The sequence below is a fragment of the Phalacrocorax aristotelis genome, chromosome 7 (assembly GCF_949628215.1).
Source record: "Phalacrocorax aristotelis chromosome 7, bGulAri2.1, whole genome shotgun sequence".
Classification (NCBI taxonomy): Eukaryota; Metazoa; Chordata; class Aves; order Suliformes; family Phalacrocoracidae; genus Phalacrocorax; species Phalacrocorax aristotelis.
Genome location: NC_134282.1, coordinates 29,922,472 through 29,941,281, shown reverse-complemented (window position 1 = coordinate 29,941,281; position 18,810 = coordinate 29,922,472). Strand labels below are relative to the sequence as shown.

At 45.5% G+C, this 18,810-nt stretch overlaps 2 protein-coding genes across 3 annotated transcripts in view; both read left to right on the top strand.

The window, feature by feature from the left end:
- PAK2 (p21 (RAC1) activated kinase 2) overlaps positions 1–4,887 on the top strand; it is a 42,559-nt gene extending 37,672 nt beyond the window's left edge. For both annotated transcript variants that reach the window (XM_075099580.1, XM_075099581.1), the window contains exons 13-15: positions 2,265–2,461; positions 3,016–3,153; positions 3,680–4,887. In XM_075099580.1, coding sequence (XP_074955681.1) covers positions 2,265–2,461; positions 3,016–3,153; positions 3,680–3,766 — 422 coding nt within the window. In that variant the 3' untranslated portion in view covers positions 3,767–4,887. The remainder of the gene's footprint in view (positions 1–2,264; positions 2,462–3,015; positions 3,154–3,679) is intronic.
- Positions 4,888–13,677: 8,790 nt separating this feature from the next.
- LOC142060041 (aquaporin-12-like) lies at positions 13,678–17,071 on the top strand. Its single transcript, XM_075099575.1, has 3 exons — positions 13,678–14,816; positions 15,307–15,423; positions 16,023–17,071. The coding sequence occupies exons 1-3, from the start codon at positions 14,210–14,212 to the stop codon at positions 16,202–16,204; spliced, it is 906 nt and encodes a 301-aa protein (XP_074955676.1). The 5' UTR covers positions 13,678–14,209; the 3' UTR covers positions 16,205–17,071.
- Positions 17,072–18,810: the final 1,739 nt, after the last annotated feature.

The following is an 18,810-nucleotide window of genomic DNA, read 5'->3' as shown; positions in this document are numbered from 1 at the left end:
ACTGCAGTTGCTTTGTTAGTCTCTTCAGGTTGTCATGACTTGCTTTTAATGTTTTGCCCTTTTCATTTGAAGGCCGCTAACAAGAACACTGTACATTATTAACAGTTGATATTGCAGTCTAGCCTTGTGCTGCACCTGTACAGGGCCTCCTTTTCTTGGACTGAAAGTGTAACACACTTTCATTAATATAATCATGAAATGACAAAAGAAACTACTTGCTTTTCAGGCAATTGTTATGCATGCATGGACTTGCATACAGTAAGTCAGTTTCTGGTGTGTGTAAATGTGTGTGGCATTAAAAAAACGTGAAACAGCTCGAAGCTGTCAGGACTGTTGAGAGAGAGGTGCACTATCTGACTTCTTGGTATGTAGGAATGTGCAAAGAATGAAGTGACCAAAGAGTTACGGGATGGTGTTTTCACAGTTGGGTAGGAATTTGAAATGCCATGAAAATGTATCTTGGCAATATTCCTTAGTCTAGATGGTTGGCAGTCGTTGTTTATGGGATGGAGTGTGAAGAAAGATTATGAGCAACCTGATTTGCTTATCAGCATTGTTGGGTGCACTGCTTGCTTGCATAGGAGGTTTTATTTTTTTAAGAGTGTGATGTGTTTGTGCAAAACTGTCTGGATTCAGAGGCTGAATCTAAGTTACAGTAGAGGATGTGGCTGAGAAGAGTTAGCTAGAGAAGGCTCAAAAATGTAAAAGCTGTCAAAGTAAAGCAGAGTGGCAAATGGAGAGGGTCAGCAGCCTAGGTAAAGAAGCACCAGCCCCAGGAGACTGGGGGAAGATGAGAAGGAAGGAAAGAAAGAAAACAGGAGTCAGCTGTAAAAATGTCCTATATGAAGGGGAGATATTGTAACCAATGCTGAGACTAGCTTTTCTTTGGCTATGTGGTTACAGAGCTTCTCACAGTTGTTTAGGGTGGAGGGTGGAAGAAACGGCATCTTCTTTTCAAGCTCTTCCCCTTCTCTGGGGGAGTCTGGCTTCTGGGAGACTGGTGACAGGAGAAGTAGGAGATACTAGTCTGCCTGTCACCACTACCTACAGACTACTGGTTGGTGAAACTGGGTTCTGCATCTTGCCTGTCTTTTCTCTCCTTGCTAGTGGCATGGTGCTGAAGACCTCATTGGTAGATCAGGAATCACACTGTTTCTGCTTCTCTGGTGTGTTCATTAAAATAAGCTGTGCTCTGAGTTGACAGTGACACCTTGATAAAGGCCAAGAAGTGCTGGCAAGGAACTCGGTGACTCCTATAGGATTTTTTTTGTGTTTTTGTTTTGTTTTCTTTTAAGGCAGCATTTTTAGTCAGGGTGGGGGTAGTCAGTTCTTTGTTGAATTGTCCTCTTTGTACAACCTAGCACTCTCATGACTATGGCTCTTTTGTTAGCACTGCTTGGCATAAAAATTTCAAAATCAACTCGAAATTTTAAATTCTCTCTTTCTCTTTCTCTCTCTCTCTCAAACTTAGTGTCAATGATAAGGTAATATCTGTCTCCTGCCTTAACTGTGTTCTTATTGATGCTTTACATGCCTGGGAAGTGGGAGTGCTGCAGCTGGATAAAGTAACATGATGGAACATGCATTGCTGCTGCACCTGAAGGCTATAGGAATAGGTGACTTTTCTCGTTTTCTTGAGTGTGGTTGTTCTCTTCGGTAGTTATCTTGTGGAGAGGTTTGTTTGTCCAGGTTCCTTCCGCTGAGTGGGGTAGCACTTCACTTACCTGAAGCCTTGTTTCCATGTCTGTCAGCTGTAGTACCTGTATTTGATGGCCAAATTGCTGTGAAATGTTGAACTCAATAGCTGCACAAATAAAATCTGTTTAGCAGGGCAGAAGCCATGGTTTGTGGATTCATTTTTTTCTAGTTCAGGCCGTATAATATACCATGCACAGAACACTTGCCTTCTGCATTCTGCTTGATTACTTTTTTTGGCTGTTACCCATCTACGATTCTTGAAGAAAGGACTGGGCAAAATACTGTTGTTCTACAGGGTAATACTTGTGTCCCTTTTCCAAAGGACAAAAAGCCTAATCTTCATTCCATGGAATTCTGCCCTGCTTAAACACGTTCAGGTTTTGTATCTATCTTGCACGTTGGATTTTGTAATATGCAGAATTGGGGGGGTGGGGAGGGAGGCACCCCCAAGCCCCTCCCAAGAGTAGAGGAGTAAAATATACGTGTAGTAATAGAGAAGTCTTTTTAGGAAGCTCACTTACTTGGGGTACACCAATTTAACTTTTTAAAATTCTGTTATCCTACAGCCGACTTTGGTTTCTGTGCTCAGATCACCCCAGAGCAGAGCAAGCGCAGCACTATGGTTGGAACTCCTTACTGGATGGCTCCTGAAGTGGTCACACGGAAAGCATATGGCCCTAAAGTGGATATCTGGTCTCTGGGCATCATGGCTATTGAGATGGTGGAAGGAGAACCCCCATACCTCAACGAAAACCCCCTGAGGGTAAGAAGCCCAGATGTGGCTAGAACTGTTTGCAGGTGTTAACCATATGAATGTTTTCAGTAATTGTTCATTAATAGTATCTACACTGAAAATAAAATGAAATTAAAAAACCAGCAAGCTTCAGCAGTGCAAGAAAATTCCTCTAGAAGGAAGGCAGCTGTATTGAATTTGCAGTCAGCCCTACCCTGAATTTTTCTGTTCAGATGTTGACTACCTGCTTGTAACTGAAACACTGGACTTTGAATTCAGTCTTCTGTGATAGTTTAGGGAAAGTAAATGTATCAGGTTATGAAAAATGCGGCTTGTGTCAGAGTCTGATATTTTCTTTGCCAGGATAGGTATCTGTTGCCAAAAGATTTTGAATGTTATTTTGCTACTGGCAAGGATCTGTCATGACTGCCTATAATTGTGGCATTTTTAGTTTTTCATCTCATCAGGAAGAGAAGTAGGCTGTAGAGCCCTTTCTCATCTAGACTAAGGGGTTGCTGTGAGGCAGGTCAGTTTGTCATCTTTTAAAGATTTGGCTTGGTTATAAAATAGTCCTCATTTTACAGGCTTTATATTTGATAGCAACTAATGGCACACCAGAGCTGCAGAACCCCGAGAAACTGTCCCCAATATTCCGGGATTTCTTGAACCGATGTTTGGAGATGGATGTAGAGAAAAGAGGATCAGCCAAAGAATTGCTACAGGTAAGAATCAGCTTCTCAGTCTGAGATACAGAAGCCACGAGTAAGGTCAGCCTGTGATAAACCGCACTGTAGACTGGCAGTCTTTTTTTGTGTTTTCTTCTGAGGACTGTAGTGGACAGCAGTTGGTAGGAACTACAGTTATCAAAGATTGTTATATGTACTCTGAAATTTTCCCATCAGTAATCTGTGCCTTCATTTTGCCACTGCTAAAGTATCGAGCAATTCATGAACGTACTGTAATAGAGCTATTGAAGTGAGCAGAATGGAACTGAGAGAAGATGTTTGAACAGGAAATGTCTTTGTAGTGAATTATTGGAAAAGGAAAGGCCTAGGCTGTTTTGGGGTAAGGAGGAATGATTATCAGGCTTGAGGTGATCTCGGTCTGTCCCTTCAGGAGCTGGGCATTGATAGCATTTGCATTGCTTTGCAATCCTCGGGATGAAAAGGGCTGTGTTAGATGTATGGCTTTTACTGGCTTTTTAAACTGTGTCTTTGACTAATTACTGTGTTTCTCTATTCCTGGCAGCATCCCTTCTTGAAACTGGCCAAACCTCTGTCTAGCTTGACGCCACTGATCTTGGCAGCCAAAGAAGCAATGAAGAGTAACCGCTAACATTACTGCCACAGCCTTCATCCTTTTTTGTTTGTTTGTATTTTACAAATCTTTATAATATATGAAATTGTTACACTTTTGGGGGGAGGGAACAGATTTTGTTGGGGGGTAAACGTCTGCAACAGGGAAGAAACTCTCATCCAGAAGACACCCAAAATGAATTGTGGTGACTCTAGTGATCCCTGTCTGGGGTCCAGAAGGAATTGAGGACTGAATTACTGGCAGGTTTTTTTGTTTGTTTGTTTTGGGTTTTCTTTTAATTCCCAGACAGCCCAGAAATGCCACTTACTGTGCCCAGGGTTTTAAGAGTTTTTAATGACTTTGCTGTAACAGCTCCCATTCATTGTACCCTTCTGGGTACTTTCAATACTTGAATGACAGATTCAAGCTTTCAGAGAGCAGTACTAACTTTACCTGCTGATCTCTTCCACTCTCTTCTTCCTCCCCTCTACCTGTTTACTTTTAAATCACTGTAGTAAGCTCCCATATGACTAGATTCATGGCAAGTGTGACAAATGTGAAGGTACATCTTGCCCCTCATTTCTTTTTTGGATTAGCTGTTACTGTACTGTAGGATTGACAACTTGGCTATGTAAGAAATCGTAATGTATCAAGATGTGTTTTGCTTTTTAAGATTAATATGGAGAGAGGGGGAAGAGAAGTATTCAGCTGTGTTTTCACATGCCTTTGCTCTGCGGACTTTTAATCGAAGATGTGGGCTCTTTGCAGAAACTTAATGATCGGTCAAGTCTTTGGATGTTGGTTTATGGATATGTAGGTAGGGGTCAGATACTTTATTTATGATCAAATGATCACCTATAGTCAGGGCAAGAAAAAAAGTTCCAGCTGTCTTCTGTCTGCTCTTTTTTTCCCATTAGACTTGCTGGCCAGAAGCTTAAGGGATAATGTGCTTGGTGTGGTGGGTAGTTCAAAAACATGTATTGTATCTGTGCTCTGATTTGGGCTTTGGAAGTTATGCTGGTGCCTTTGACTTCTTTATTTTACGTTTCCCTTCTTTGTATCAAATACATTTTTGTATATGTTGTAATTATTTTCCCCAAGCAAATATGCATCAACCTATGGAGTTGTCAGAATTTAAGTATTAGAGCTATTTTTTCCAATTTTGTATGTGCTCCATTTTTACTAATGAAATCAGAGGAACAAATAATCAGATCTGAGGACACTGAAGATACAGGATTTTTTAAATAGGATTCATACAGAAGATTATGAAAACCTGGAAATGCCAAAGCACTGTTCTGAGAATACAAAGGCTGAGAGGGGAGAACAGTGCTGTCAGACGTTCTTGGGGCTTATTTGACCGGCTAGTTGGAGGCTGAGGAGACGTGATGTGTCACACTGAGCCTTTCTCACTAAAGACGTTGGACCAGCTGGAATGGCTGAAGTCAAACATTCAATGCAAGAAAGTGCCTCCCTCTGAAGGACAGTGAGCAACTTGTGCGGTTATGTTCTTGGGGTGTTACCAGGGGCAAGTGTAGAAGAGCCTGTGCCCCAACTTCTTCTAGTGCCACAGTCTATGCATTTCAACTTCCCCGACAGTTTAACAAGGAGCCAACTGTAGTTACAATGTGCCAAATGATTCTGTGAAAGAATAACTATTACTTTGGTAGGATTTTATTGCATTCCCAGTGGGGCAGGACCTGGGACAGGTAGGGTTATGGCTGGCTATGGATGGAGGACCCTGAATAAAATTTCTTTTGCACACTTTTACAGACATTGCTAGCAGAAGATAGCAGTCATTTGACATAATTTCAGTATTTGTATAGCGATAGAGATAACTATATTTTGGGGGCTGGTAGCCAAGGTATGACAAAACCAATTTCCAGCTGGGAGTAGCCGGCCAGAACAGCACAGACTATTTGTGTTTTTGATTGAGGGGAAGCAGGGCTAGGGTCACACTGCATCTGCTGCAACTCACTAGCTTCTAGGAAATGGCATAGTACCAAGATGATGTCTTGTGCAGGGCACTGCAGTATCACGGTTCAGCTTGCATTCTGCTCTGGCGTGGTTGTAAAAATTTAGGTCGGATAAATTATGTTAACTGCTCCATCAAAGGAATAAATCCCTCTAGCGATAAGTGTAAGAATAGTTGTGGTTTTAAACTCGAGGAAGTGTCTCATTCAGGCAAGAAAATCTAGATGCATTTCCCAGGCAAAATGTATTACAAGCCATGGATGCTGTAAATACTATAATGGCGATGCCCCCAGCTTGAGTGCACCTGGCTCCCTGATCAAATGAAGTAATGGAAGCTTGGCTGAGAAAATAAACCTGTCGTACTGATGATTCCCTCTTTGTCCGTTGCTGGCAATGGACTTTGTGAAAATCCTTGTGCCAGAGTGAAACTGGGAGCTTTTCTGTCTGTCTTTTTTCTTTTTTTCTTTTTTTTTGGATGGCACAATCTAGAGAGTAAGATAACTTGTGATAAATTTAGAGTTTTTTAAAAATAGAAAAACATGAAATCATAAGTAATTTTAACTTATTAGTTCACTTTTATTGATTAATGAGAATGATTTAAAACATATATTACAAAATTTGTCCAGTTTAGGAGATGATTTCCAAACTTTCAGCCATCTTAGCACACAAAACTTGGCTCAATCCAGAAGTTAACAAAATGTATCTCGGCACTTGCTGTGTGACCTGGAATGGTGTTTAGCAATGAAGTTGAGAAGCGTCCACATCTCCCCTTCCCCACGCTGCAGTCTTATTGTTATGTGGTGAGGTTTCTCACCCCCCACTGCCAGAAATCGGGACCAGAGATGGAGCTGGCGCAAGAGAGGCAGGAAAAGGTTGCCGTACTGTGCTTTTGTGTCTCAGTGGGTCAGGCGTTGTTTTTCTAATGGTGTCAGCTGGATGTGTCTGCAAGATTAAAAAAATGCAAGCTGTGTTGTTCCCCCCACCCCTGAAGGGAGTCAGATTAATGTCCTTAAGACTTGCTTGCAGGGCTGTTCAACTCTGCTATATCACTAGGGCAGAGACCAGCCAGAGTTTGAGTAGATGATAAGGGAAGGATTGCATCTGAAAGTAATGGGGTTTGCTCTCTTGGGTCCAGCATAAGACCCTGAGTCAGATTCTAGTCAAACTGCATGTGATACATACGAAGCATACAATGGTGTGGTTAGTTGGGTATACAGAGCCAGACAGCTTCTGGTTGAGTTGCAAGTGTGCAGGAAATGTGACTCCTGGGATTTTCTTATCCTAGAACAAGCCAGACTTCTCATCAGAAGCAACCATGGCACTGGGAATGTGCACTTTGACCTGACTTAGGTGTTAACAAGACTAATTGTAGGCTTTCCCCAGCTCTCTGGTTCAGGGAAGTGCAAAAGGTGTGTCTAGAGCAGATGGGAGAAGCTGGGTCCCTTTGTCAGAGGGGATGGTGGATGGGCTGGGGAGGGAGGAAGAAAGTTGTTAAGGGTCTCTCCAGCTGGAGTTGAATAAGTAAATGTCTCTGGTCCATTTTTTCCCTCTGTTCATCACGCTGTCAATGGAAATGGAAGTAGGTGCAAGCTTTCTTTTTATTTTTTTAACTGTCTTCAGATTTTAATGTTGCCTTTTGTGTAATTTAATCCCATTATGTTATTTAATTGTTACTGCAATATTAACTACTGTATTTGTTGACTTTGTTTAATAACTGTTCTTTCAGGGCTGAAATAAACTTTTAAAAAACATCTGGGTTTCCCTCCCCCCCCCTTCTCCATCATGAGTTTATACCTTCTAAGAGTAGCTGAAGAGAGTACATGTTTAAATATCTTAATGAGATTAACAGAATGTATTTGTTTGTAATTAAGCTTCTTACAAATGCTTTGATTTTATACTATACTAGCTGGTCCTGTTTCTTTTAAAATTCTATTACTCATCAGTGTCGGTACCAGCCTCGTGGTAACTGCAGCTTTCCTCACCACCACGCAGTGCTGGTAAATGATTATGCCTCCTGCAAAATGCTCCAGATCACTGATGGGAGGAGAGTGGCTCTGCAACACCCTTTTCACCCACCGTGGAAGAGATCCCTTGTTGCTCTTGCGAAGGGAGCAAATCAAAGACCAGCCTAGTTCGTGACAGTCGCATCTTCTACCGTTCATTTGCTGTAAGGTAGCCTTTTGGTAGTGACTGGGGTGGGACTGATGGGCCAGTAAACTGCAATCATGGCAATATGATGATGTTCCAGTAACTATTCTGAACAAGGCTGCTGTATTTTGCACTGTGAATATCCAGTGTCCCACATGTAAACATTACAGCATAGGAGGCACGGGGAATGAGCCGTCCTGGTGCCTGCCTGGAAGACGCTACTCCTGCTTTTGCACCATCCCTGCTGATCAGCATTTGACTGGCAGAGCTGAACAGGGTGAGGATGCTGGGTGTCAACAGCTCACCTAGGACTTGGGGTGAGATCGATGGTACCTGTTGGTAGGCTGTGGAGATTCGCTCATGTTTTTCATCGGAACTGCAAAAATGCTGTGGTGTGTTGGTGTGGCAGTCTAGCTAAAGAAAAGGACATCTAAACGAATTTACTTTGGGGTTGAGACCAGTTCAGTTGAAATCCATATGAAGTTTCTGTCTCAATTGTGGATGTCAAGGACTCATCATGTCGTGTGTTTCCCATGTGTTATTGGGAAATCATCTCTTCCCCTTTCTTGTGTGTTGTACAAGCCTTGCTCATACCACTGACAAAGGGAAATGAAGAAACCACTTGTCTTCAGAAGCCTTTTCAGCCAGACATGAGAATGTTGTTTTGCACAAAGCACTGTCTCTTCAGGTTAATTAATTTGTTGTAGTATCTTTGTCTTTATATAATTGACCCTTTATTCATTTAAACTGATGTTCTCTAACTCTGCATTTAAGTGATTTTGCATTTAATTTGTGGCGTCGACAAGAGGAGGGAGAAGGTGCTTAGTGGAACTTGCTAATTATTTGGATATTGGTACTTGTGCTGCTTGAAGGAGAGCAGGGTTTTGGCTGAATGTGATTTGCACAAGTTGAAAGTTGCTAGTCCTTCCTTGATAAATCCTGCTAAGTCCTGCATGAATTTGCTCACCCCTTGCGTATACCTGCCCTAGACTAAAACCAAGAGCAGCCCCTTCTTTTTGGATCCCTTTATTCAAGATTGGGTGTTTAAAACATTGTTCTTTTAGATGGTAATCTTGGGGGCAATGATTTCTCCCTTTCAGGGCTGCTGTTTGGTTGCTGTGAGTTTACTGCAAAGCTGAGCACAGTTATTCAGACTGTGCCAGCAAGACAATGGTTAAAGCCAGGATGGCTGAAAACTGAGAAGGATCTTAATTTCTATTTAGTGTTTTCATAGTGGTGCCTGAAGAAAAGCACTGGGTTTCAGTGCAATTTGTGTGGCTTGTGTGCAAGTACAGCAGTTGACTGTGAATGCCTGCTCCCAGGGATTTGTACAGTTGCATTTTTTCCTATTTTTATAACTTGCATTTTGCTCTGAAGATTGTTTTTAATAAAAATAGCCATCCTCAGTCATGTGAGAGAGGTACGTGAAACTGTGCTGAGCTCAGCTAAGTTCTTGATGTTGCTCTCCAGATGTGTGGAGGAAAAAGTTTTTTCCAAGAGCTTTTTTTCCCTACTTTGTTTGAAGTTCAGCCTAAGGAAGGAATTTTTTTTTTTTCCTTGAGGGTGAAAATACTGACAAGTAAGAACAGTGAATTTCTGACTGTAACTTTCCTATCTACAGTTTGTTACGAGGGAGGAGGGCAGTGCTGATGCAGCTTCTCATGCTGTCGTTCCCTTATCACAATGGTGATACTGCTTTTTCCCGTTCCTGTCTGCCAGCCAGTGTATGCAGGGGAGATATTTTCCAGCACATGGTAACTTAATTTCAAAACCCATTTACCTATTGACCTGATTATTGAAACAGCCTGTAGGGACTGGGAGGTTAATGATTGCTCATTCTCTTTAGGACACTAAAAGGCCACCAGACTTCTGCTTTGGAGAAGATGTATTGAGTCAGTAGAAAGGAGGATGGGACAGGAATAACAATCAGTATGTGTCTCAATGCAGAGACGTGTCTCAATGCACAGACTCAAGTGCCTGGTGTTTTCTGAAGGGCTTGTGAATAATGGATCTGGCTCATTATAACTGCAGACTCAGGGCATCTCCATGGGATGTTCTGGAGGGGGAACAGGGGTGACCTTCCTAGGGACAGACATCTCCTTTGAATTCAAGGTTTCTAGAGCCAAGGATGATCCATCTTTGTTATTTTTTCCTCCCAGCAAATGCTTGTCCTAAGTATTCAGGTCTTTTCATGAAGCCTGATTAACTCATGGCTCTCCTTGAGCCCTTTCCATCTGGCTGCCTGTGGGAGGAAACCTGCTGCTGGGTTTCTGCTGCCTTGTTGCAGCAGCTGATAACAGGTGGTTGCTCTTGAAAAACTCTTACCCACTCACCTGCTCAGTAAAACTCCTTAAATAACCATACAGCTGTTTTCAGCTGTAGCTATTACCTCTCTGTAGGTGAAAATAGTGTGGTGGTGGTGAGCCAGTGTGGTTCTGTTCAGCTTTTGTTACCCTTCGGTGTGTTTGGAGAGTGTTTATTTTACTTTACTGTGGAAATACCAGCTTGTTTCTATCCCATGGCTAAAAAAAGCCATTTAAAATACCTGCGTTTTGACCTGTCTTAGTTCTTGACAGCCCTGAAAGCAAATTTCACTTAGAAAAGAAACTGGTATTCCAGCCACAGAAAAGTGGTTTTCAGTGTGGGTATCTGAATTTTTAGATAGTATTGTTTCTTAGAAGAGCAGCCATGCAAAGCCGCGTGGACTATTGGTTTTGCCTTTGCAGTGGCCTGAAGACGTGTTCCTGTACAGAGCTTGATTGTGCCGCCTCCTGCTGTCAGCACTAATGAGAGATAGGGAATGAGCTGCTTGCGAATCTGTCACTGGCATTATTTAATCCCATAATTATCCTCATAAGTAACAGCTTCCAGGTCCTCTCTCCAGCCTGGCTTAAGTGTCCCACAATTGCAGGATGTGCCCTGGGCATAATTACAGGCAATGGATGGGAAATAGTTTTTAAAAGACCTCTGAACGTTTACATCCTAAGGCCCAACACTTAAAACGCGTGAAGAAGGGAAAAATCAGTTCCTGTGGGAAGGAATAGATGTTGGGATATTTCTTCTAGTTTTACCATGGATGTCACAATGTTTTCCGTGTTGCAGCTGTGTGTGGAGGAAGGGGACAAAAATGCACTTGCTTTTTAGGCATTAACACATGGCAGCTTTCTCCTGTAAGAGTAGCTAGAAATATTAGTGTAAGGGCCATGTGTAACCCCCTTTTTTTGTTGATCTGGATGGACTCTGCTCAGTGGCTGAGATATTCTCCAGAGGGGATGTGTCAGAAAGCTCTCATTTGCTCTGTCAAAACCCTCTGCTGAAACCAAGGTTCGAACGCTGGTAGGAGGGATTGAGAAGATCTATGGAAAGATCTGTGGTGTTCCCCTGTGCAAACTGCCCATCTGTCTCCTGTGTCCCATGAACCAGTGGTTCCCTTCCAGGGACTTTGGGTTGGTGTCACTGGGTCCTTGTAGGGTTTTGTTTCTAAAGGTGGGAGTTTGAGGAACACAAACACAAGGGACATGGAAAGAAAGAAGTTGGATTGTGATGTTAAGTTTTCATGATGTTCTGCAGTCATGAGTAGCTTTTATCACACTTTGTCGCTGCCAGAGGTTAATTCTTATGAGGTGAAAAATATTACTTTTGAGTCTTTTAAAGCATGTTTCACCTTCCTTTATTCAGGCAAGGTCGTCTTCTCATTTGAGGCCAAAGATGCACACTCGTCTCGCCTTCTGGAGAGAGAAATGGGTTAAAAATGGTAAAATTGTGATGCTTTTTGAGACAGGCCAGTCAAAACAGGGCAGTTCTGGTGGGGAGGAGGGGAGGGCTTGGATGATGGACTGTTTGCAGTGTGATCCATCTCCTTGCTTGGGCTTGCCAATGTTTCCAAATCAAGTGCTGTGATTGCTGGGGACCAGGTATCTTCTCAAAAACACCCTTGTGTGGGCACTTGGTGATAGCAAAGACTGTGGGAATGAAGATAAAAGGAAGGAGCGTGTTACAGGAGGAGATACTGAGGCTGGCTGTGACCTTCACAAACATCTCCAGAATGCCCTACGAAAACGCGCTTCTTTTCCTCTGCAGTAAGGGCTATAAGGGAGAGGAGCAGAGCAGTTCCAACACCTTTGAAGTGTACACTCCTGGTTTTCACAGGTTGGTCTGTGTTGCCATAGCTGGCTTGAACTGTATTAAGTGCCTTATCCCTGACTCAAGCATGCTTCAAACCTATGTCTCCTGACAATTTCCATTACAAATGACTTGGGGGGGGGGGGGGGAGGGGAATAAAATGGCATTAATAAAAGCTGTTGGCTCCTTGCACGCGTTAAGCTGCCGATGGGATGGTGGGAGGAGCCTGTTACCCACCAGTGCTGCCTGCGCAAAGGTACAGGACCAGGCTTTGCACTGGCATGGAGTGCCAAGCATGGTGGCCCTGATGCCCGGCAGCTGTTTCACAGTAGGTCCCACTACTTTTTCCCGTGATAGCTGAGCACACCCTGGGCATGTTTATCCCTGTAGCATGCGGGTGATGATGGAGATGTTACTCCAACTGTAGTGATGGGAAACGTGGGCTCAAGGTGGTGTAATCTCTGCTGTGGAGCATGGGAGTGACCCAGAAGACACATAATGAATCATTTATGCTCTGTTAACTGTGAATCCCTGATAATATCAATCATAGAATCACAGAATGCTTTAGGTTGGAAGGGACCTTCAGAGGCCACCTAGTCCAAGCCCCCTGCAGTGAGCAGGGACACCTTCAACTAGATCAGGTTGCTCAGAGCCCCGCCCAGCCTGAGCTTGATTCTCTCTAGGGATGGGGCCTCCACAGCCTCTCTGGGCAACCCCTTCCACTGCTTCACCACCCTCATTGTAAAAAACGTCTTCCTTATATCAAGTCTAAATCTACCCTCCTTTAGTCAAAACCATTCCCCCTTGTCCTGTCACAACAGGCCTTGCTAAAAAGTTTGTCCCCATCTTTCTTATAGTCCCCCGCAGCCTTCTCTTCTCCAGGCTGAACAACCCCCATTCTCTCAGCCTGTCATCATAGGAGACCTGCTCCAGCCCTTGGATCATTTTTGTGGCCTCCTCTGGACCCGCTCCAACAGGTTCATGTCCTTCCTGTGCTGAGGGCTCCAGAGCTGGACGCAGCACCCCAGGTGGGGTCTCACCAGAGTGGAGCAGAGAGGCAGAATCACCTCCCTTGCCCTGCTGGTCACGCTGCTTTTGATGCAGCCCAGGATATGGTTGGCTTTCTGGGCTGCGAGCGCACATTGCCAGCTCATGTCTAGCTTTTCGTCCACCAGTACCCCAAGTCCTTCTACACAGGGCTGCTCTCAATCCCTTCATCCCCTAACCTGTACCGATACCAGGGGTTGCCCTGACCCAGGTGCCGGACCTTATCCATCCCATCCCACCCTTCCTGCCATGGCCTGCACTGCTCCTGTGCTTTCCATTGCTCATCACCCCTTTTATCCCTGTAGAACTTCAGCTGTGGGCATCTGGGGGTCCCCAGTGACCTGGTGGGAGCTAGTGCAGAGGATGCAACCACTGTAGCAAACACAGTGCATTTCATCGCCTATGCTTTTGACTCCATCATGTATTCAAAGCTCTAACCCAAATGTATTTAGATATTTAGATGGTGTCAATTTCAGAAGGCAGAGAATGATGACACCATGGGGTCATGTTGGTGGATCTGGGAAAGACCCTGTCCCTGATACACATGTTACCAGCAGCAGGAATTGAAATGTCACTGTCACTAAAATGCCACCTGCAGAGCATGTGCAATTAGTGCCACCACCAAATGAGTTGAGGTCTTACTCAAGGCAAGGTTAGGAAGCAGTAAGTAAGCTGGCCTTTCAAATTGGCCAAAGATGGACTTCACTGTGGGTTAGAGTGGCTCTGTCCTGGAGAAATGCAGACTCCTTGCATGAGTTGCTGGTTTTCTAGAAGTCCCATCATGTCCCAGGCTTTGGGATTGGGGGAATAAATTAGTGGTTTATGGTGCAAAATAGAAACAAAATAAAGGTTTTTGCTGCTTCTGGAAGACCTGAGCAGCTCCAGGGAGCTGCTGCAGACTCTAAGATATGAATGCTAGGGGTTGGAGACTCAGCGATCATGTGGTGGAGATAACACTGGGACCTGCTTGCTGGGACAAACAACTTGTTGGCTGATCCAGCTGCAGGTGAGTCCAGCTCCCCATGACAGCAGGCATTTCCTCCCAAAGGAGAGGGCAGCATGTGCCGTGTTTCCCAAGCCTGTCGGGCTGTGCCACGTTTGCTTACATGTGGCTTTATAAAAAGGAGGTGAAGAAGCTTTCTCTGCTCCTTCCCAGGGTTTGGTCCAGTCTCTCCCCCCAGCGCAGCTTTTGCTATGGCTGGCCTGAATGTCTCCATTGCTTTTTTTTTCCTGGTTGTTGGGGTGTGTCAGGCGCTCAGGTGGCTTTCCAAGAGGCTTTTGTCTCCTGAAATGTATGGCTGCCTTGCCAGAGAATTTGCTGGCTCATTACAGTTATGCATGAGCTGCCTTGAGCTGAGGATGCTGGCAGAGATTGGCCTGTGGGGTGGTGGCTTTGGCCCAGACGTGGTCCTGACTCTGCTCTTCCTCCTCTTCACTCTTCATGGCGCCTCTTTTGATGGAGCATCTGCCAACCCGACCATCTCTCTCCAGGAGTTCCTGCTCCTCGAGTCCAACCTCGCAGCCACTGCTGCCAAGCTGCTGGCCCAGGGTGCAGGCACAGGGATGGGATGGGCTGTCACCAAGCTCTACTGGTCCTTGGAGCTGACGCATTTCCACCTCATCCAGAACCTGATAGCATCAGAGTGCAGCTCCTCCATCCACACATCTCTGCACCATGCTGCCTTTGTGGAAGGCACCTGTTCTTTCCTTCTCCACCTTGTCCTTCTTAAGTTGCAAAAGAGTCACCTGATATACCGGGTCCCTGCCCTAGCTGCGACGGTCACCTTCCTGACCTACACAGGTAAGCAGCACCTGCCCTTTTCTAAGTCACATAAAAAATTACCTAATTTGTGGGGGAGGAAAGGTCCCATTTTCATCTTTGAGGACTTGAGAGAGAACAATTACCAAGAGGTGTGTTTGCTGCTTATTTTGGGGAATATTCCTTTTCAGATGAAGACAGCAGTTTAAGATTTCTAGGCAGCAGATGAAATGTTGGCAAATGAGAAGCCGTAGCCTGCCCCAAGACTGGGAGCACCATCCTTAAATGTCCCCTAACACAACCCCTTGGTCCTGCACATATCTTCCTGCAAAGCTCAGGGCAACAAGGGTGGGATTCCCCCACGTGCTGCTACCACGCAGTCCAAAGGTGCAGCTGCCAGAGCTGGGCAGCAGAGATGTTCCCAGAGCCTCCCAGCAGGAAGGAGGGGTCATGGGTCTCCTGGTCCAGCTCTTTTGTTGGTCTTTCAAAGGATGCAAGTAAGACTGATGGCCACGCTTCTCTTCCCACGCAGCTGGACCATTCACGGGGGCCTTCTTCAACCCTGCCCTGGCCACAGCCACCACCTTCTACTGCTTGGGGAGCAGCTTTTGGGACTACGTCCAGGTTTACTGGCTGGGCCCCCTTGCAGGTGAGATCTGCCCAGGAGGTACCAGGAGGCAGGGGTTGGGATGGTGAGCAGTGGGCAAGGCAGAAACACTGCGTGTAACACAAACTGTTCCTGGCAAAGGCCTGAACTTGGGTCTTGCCAGTTGCAAGTGTCCTCCTCTGTCCCCCTTGCCTGTCTCTAGAGTTGTCCCTTGTCCATTTTTTTTAATCCAGTTTCTATGTGGGATATAGGCAAAACTCTCCCTGAGGCCAAAGTCTGGGGGAGATGGAGAAAAGACGTTTTAGGGCAACGATAGGCTGAACTATGCTATTGAGGTTGTCCACAGCTTCAGGATGACCATGGGGAGCTGGATACATCCTGCCTAGAATGCAGAAAGCAGGGAAAGGAGACTACTGGTGTGGTGTGTGGCACTTTTGGGTCAATACAGCCTTGCTATTATATTAAGGACACAATGATTAAAATCTCCTTAAAGTAATATGGCAAGGGTGAAGTGGGCACTTCAGTGGTGGTAAGCCACATTTTAGTCATGATGAAGATTGTGGCAAGGGCCTGAAAAATCAATGCTCAGCCATGGAGATGCTCAATGCAGCACATGGAAGGGGTTTGTGGTCTTGTTTCAGGGATGCTTGCTGCTCTCCTGCTGTACCAAGGCAACATCCCACGGCTGTTCCAGAGAAATCTTCTTTACAGCCAAAAGAACAAATACAAGATACCCAAGACAAGGGTGGTGGTGCACGGGGAGAGTGATGAACCATGTCGGAAGAGGAAAGGGGAGAAGAGCAACTCTGAGCCTCGTGCCTGAATCACAGACAGGAGCCAAGGAGGTCCCTGCAGCCCCTCTCCTGGGAGCAGGTTTCCTGGCACGGAGGATTTTGCTGCTCATCCCATCCAGCATCCATCCTGCCCGTTTGGTCCCTACCGCAGGGTCAGATTTTTTTAAAGCATTGCAAAGGAATTGGCCAAGCTGGCCTTGCAGGTTCTCTGAATCGCTGAGGTCCTTTGGGAATAGCTTTGCAAGCCTCTTTGGAGACCCCAAAATGTTTCAAGCCTGCATCTCTAGCTCAGTGGGGGAAAAAACCCTAACACTTTTGCCTAAATTGCTGGTTGTTTTGTATTGCCAGGAAGCTGAGAGAAAGTCAGGACCATTACGTGGGTAGGCTTGAGCAACTCCCAGGTTACTGCATCATGCAGTGCTTGAAATAATCTCTCTGGATCTCTTGCAGCCATTAAAAAAAACCATAAACCAGTAAATGCCTTGGAAACTTGGGATCAGGAGGAAGCATGCTTTGATCTTTTGAGTTACTAAATGGATATTGGTCAAAAATTGGTGTCCTTTGAGTTAAACTGAGGTCCTTGAATTGCAGAGGCTGAACCTGGCAGTTCCTGGAGAGGAATTAAAAATGCTCCAGGGCAAGGGAGCCTACTGGCTGCAGGAGACCCTGCTCCTCTGTGGATGCAGGGCTTAGCCTAGGTTTAGTGTGCTGTGAGGCGTCAAGAAATGGTGCACAAAGTGTCTGTGGTTAAATAAAGAGACCCAGGCAGCTGGTATGCAGTTGTTGTGGGTGAGCAAGTGTATCCCCAGGCTCCCCTCTGTGTCTACATGAAATATTCCTAAAGATAAAATTATGGTTTGTGGAAATAATAGTAAAAATAAATGTGATTAGCCTTCAGATGAGTGATGTCATTCCTGTGAGTGATGTCATTCCTGTGAGCTCTGTGGGGGGAGATCAGCCCATCTGTTCCCCAAAAATGGGAGAAGCTGTGGAGATGTCCAATCTGCCATTGCTCCACCTGCTGCTTGCTCTGGGAGGGGGGTAATCTGGGTGGAAACACCTGCTAGGTAAATGCTGGGGCTGGGGCACCCCATGGGTACTGCAGGGGCTGGAACAATCCCATGTTGCAGCACTCCTGGAGCAGGGCTGCTGGGCATGGCTGGATACTCAGCTGCCGCCTAGAGATCTCCTCTGCCCCTGCCAAAAACAAGAAGTTCCTGCATTTTGCAGCAGATAGTCAATTTTGCAGGACCTCTCTGGGCAGAAAGTTCCTGAGCTGACTATATTCTTGATGCGCTACAGATTCTCAGAGCAATGGCAGGGTGTCTGCTCCAGGACAGGCTGAGTTTTTCATGTCAGATACAAGTGTCCCTGCCCTGGGTTACCTTGGCAGGAGCCTGACGAGGGAAAATCTGCTCCTGTTTATTGAGTTCCAAAAGGTGAATAAGGAAGTGGCACCTGATTAAAATCCAGAATGAACTGAGAGCCCAGGAAGGTCTCAGATGCAGGTTTGGTACCCAGACACGTGGTGCCCCCTGCCCTGGGTGCCAGCCCTGCTCCTCCCTGCATCCCCACTATGTTCCCTGTGGGTTTGTGGACGATGACCCTGTCTACACTGCCTGTGGTCTGCCCATCTCCCTTGCTTGCATGCGGAATTGTCCTCTGGTGTGAACCACAAACTTCCCAGGAGCCGAGGGGGGAGCTGGACCTCTGCAAACCATGAGACCTTACAACATCCCAACAGGAGAAATGAGGCAAGCGACTAACACAGCGATATGTGGACATGCCTCAGAGGTCAAACTTTATGGAACAAACAACGCCTTAAAAACCATGCAGCAAATGCCCCCAAAATGATGCCCGTGCATAGTGAGTGGCTGGACACTCGGTGCTGCCCAGTCCCTTGTGGGGAAAGAAAGTGGGAATGCAGTCTGGTTTGTATCCCTGTTAAACTGTGAGCAGGAGATGGGGCACCTTTGAGTGGAAACCAAAACCTTTGAGGCTACATATGGCTGGCTGAGGGAGGGCCTGGGATGCTCAGATACCCCTGGCAATTTTTTCTGAACCTCTCTTGGTTTGGAAGTCATGCTGAAAATCCTGAGCTGGGGCCTCTGTTTATCGAGACTGATTTTCTGGCTCTGCCTCTGATTTGAGGATAAGTGTAAAGTAAGGTTGACTAGCCCACCACAATCCATTCTTGTGGTATTTTTCCCCAGGCAAGGCATAGAATATTCCCACAGCCACTCCACGTGGGTTGGGATGTCTGGCTGCAGAGATGCTCACAAGACATTCCCAGGTGCATGGGTATTTAGCTTGCAGGCTGATACCACGTTGTTGGTATCAGCTCTGGGGTAGGATGCTGATCCTATAAATGCAGCATATGAGTGCAGCATCCAAAGGCAACGTGTAACCACAGCATCAGGGCAAAAAAAAGGCTGGTTTTTTTTTTTTCTTCAAGACACTTTCAGAATTCTGAGGTCTCTTTCTTGGGCTGCTGGGGAGACAGTCTGCTGGGCAGACTGAAGTAATTAAGGGGAACTTCATAGGAGTGACGAAGAAAATTTGTTATTTTTAATTAAAAGGCTGCTTTTCCAGCATGGTAGCATTATGATGCAGTGGAGGAGAGCCACAGCTGGAT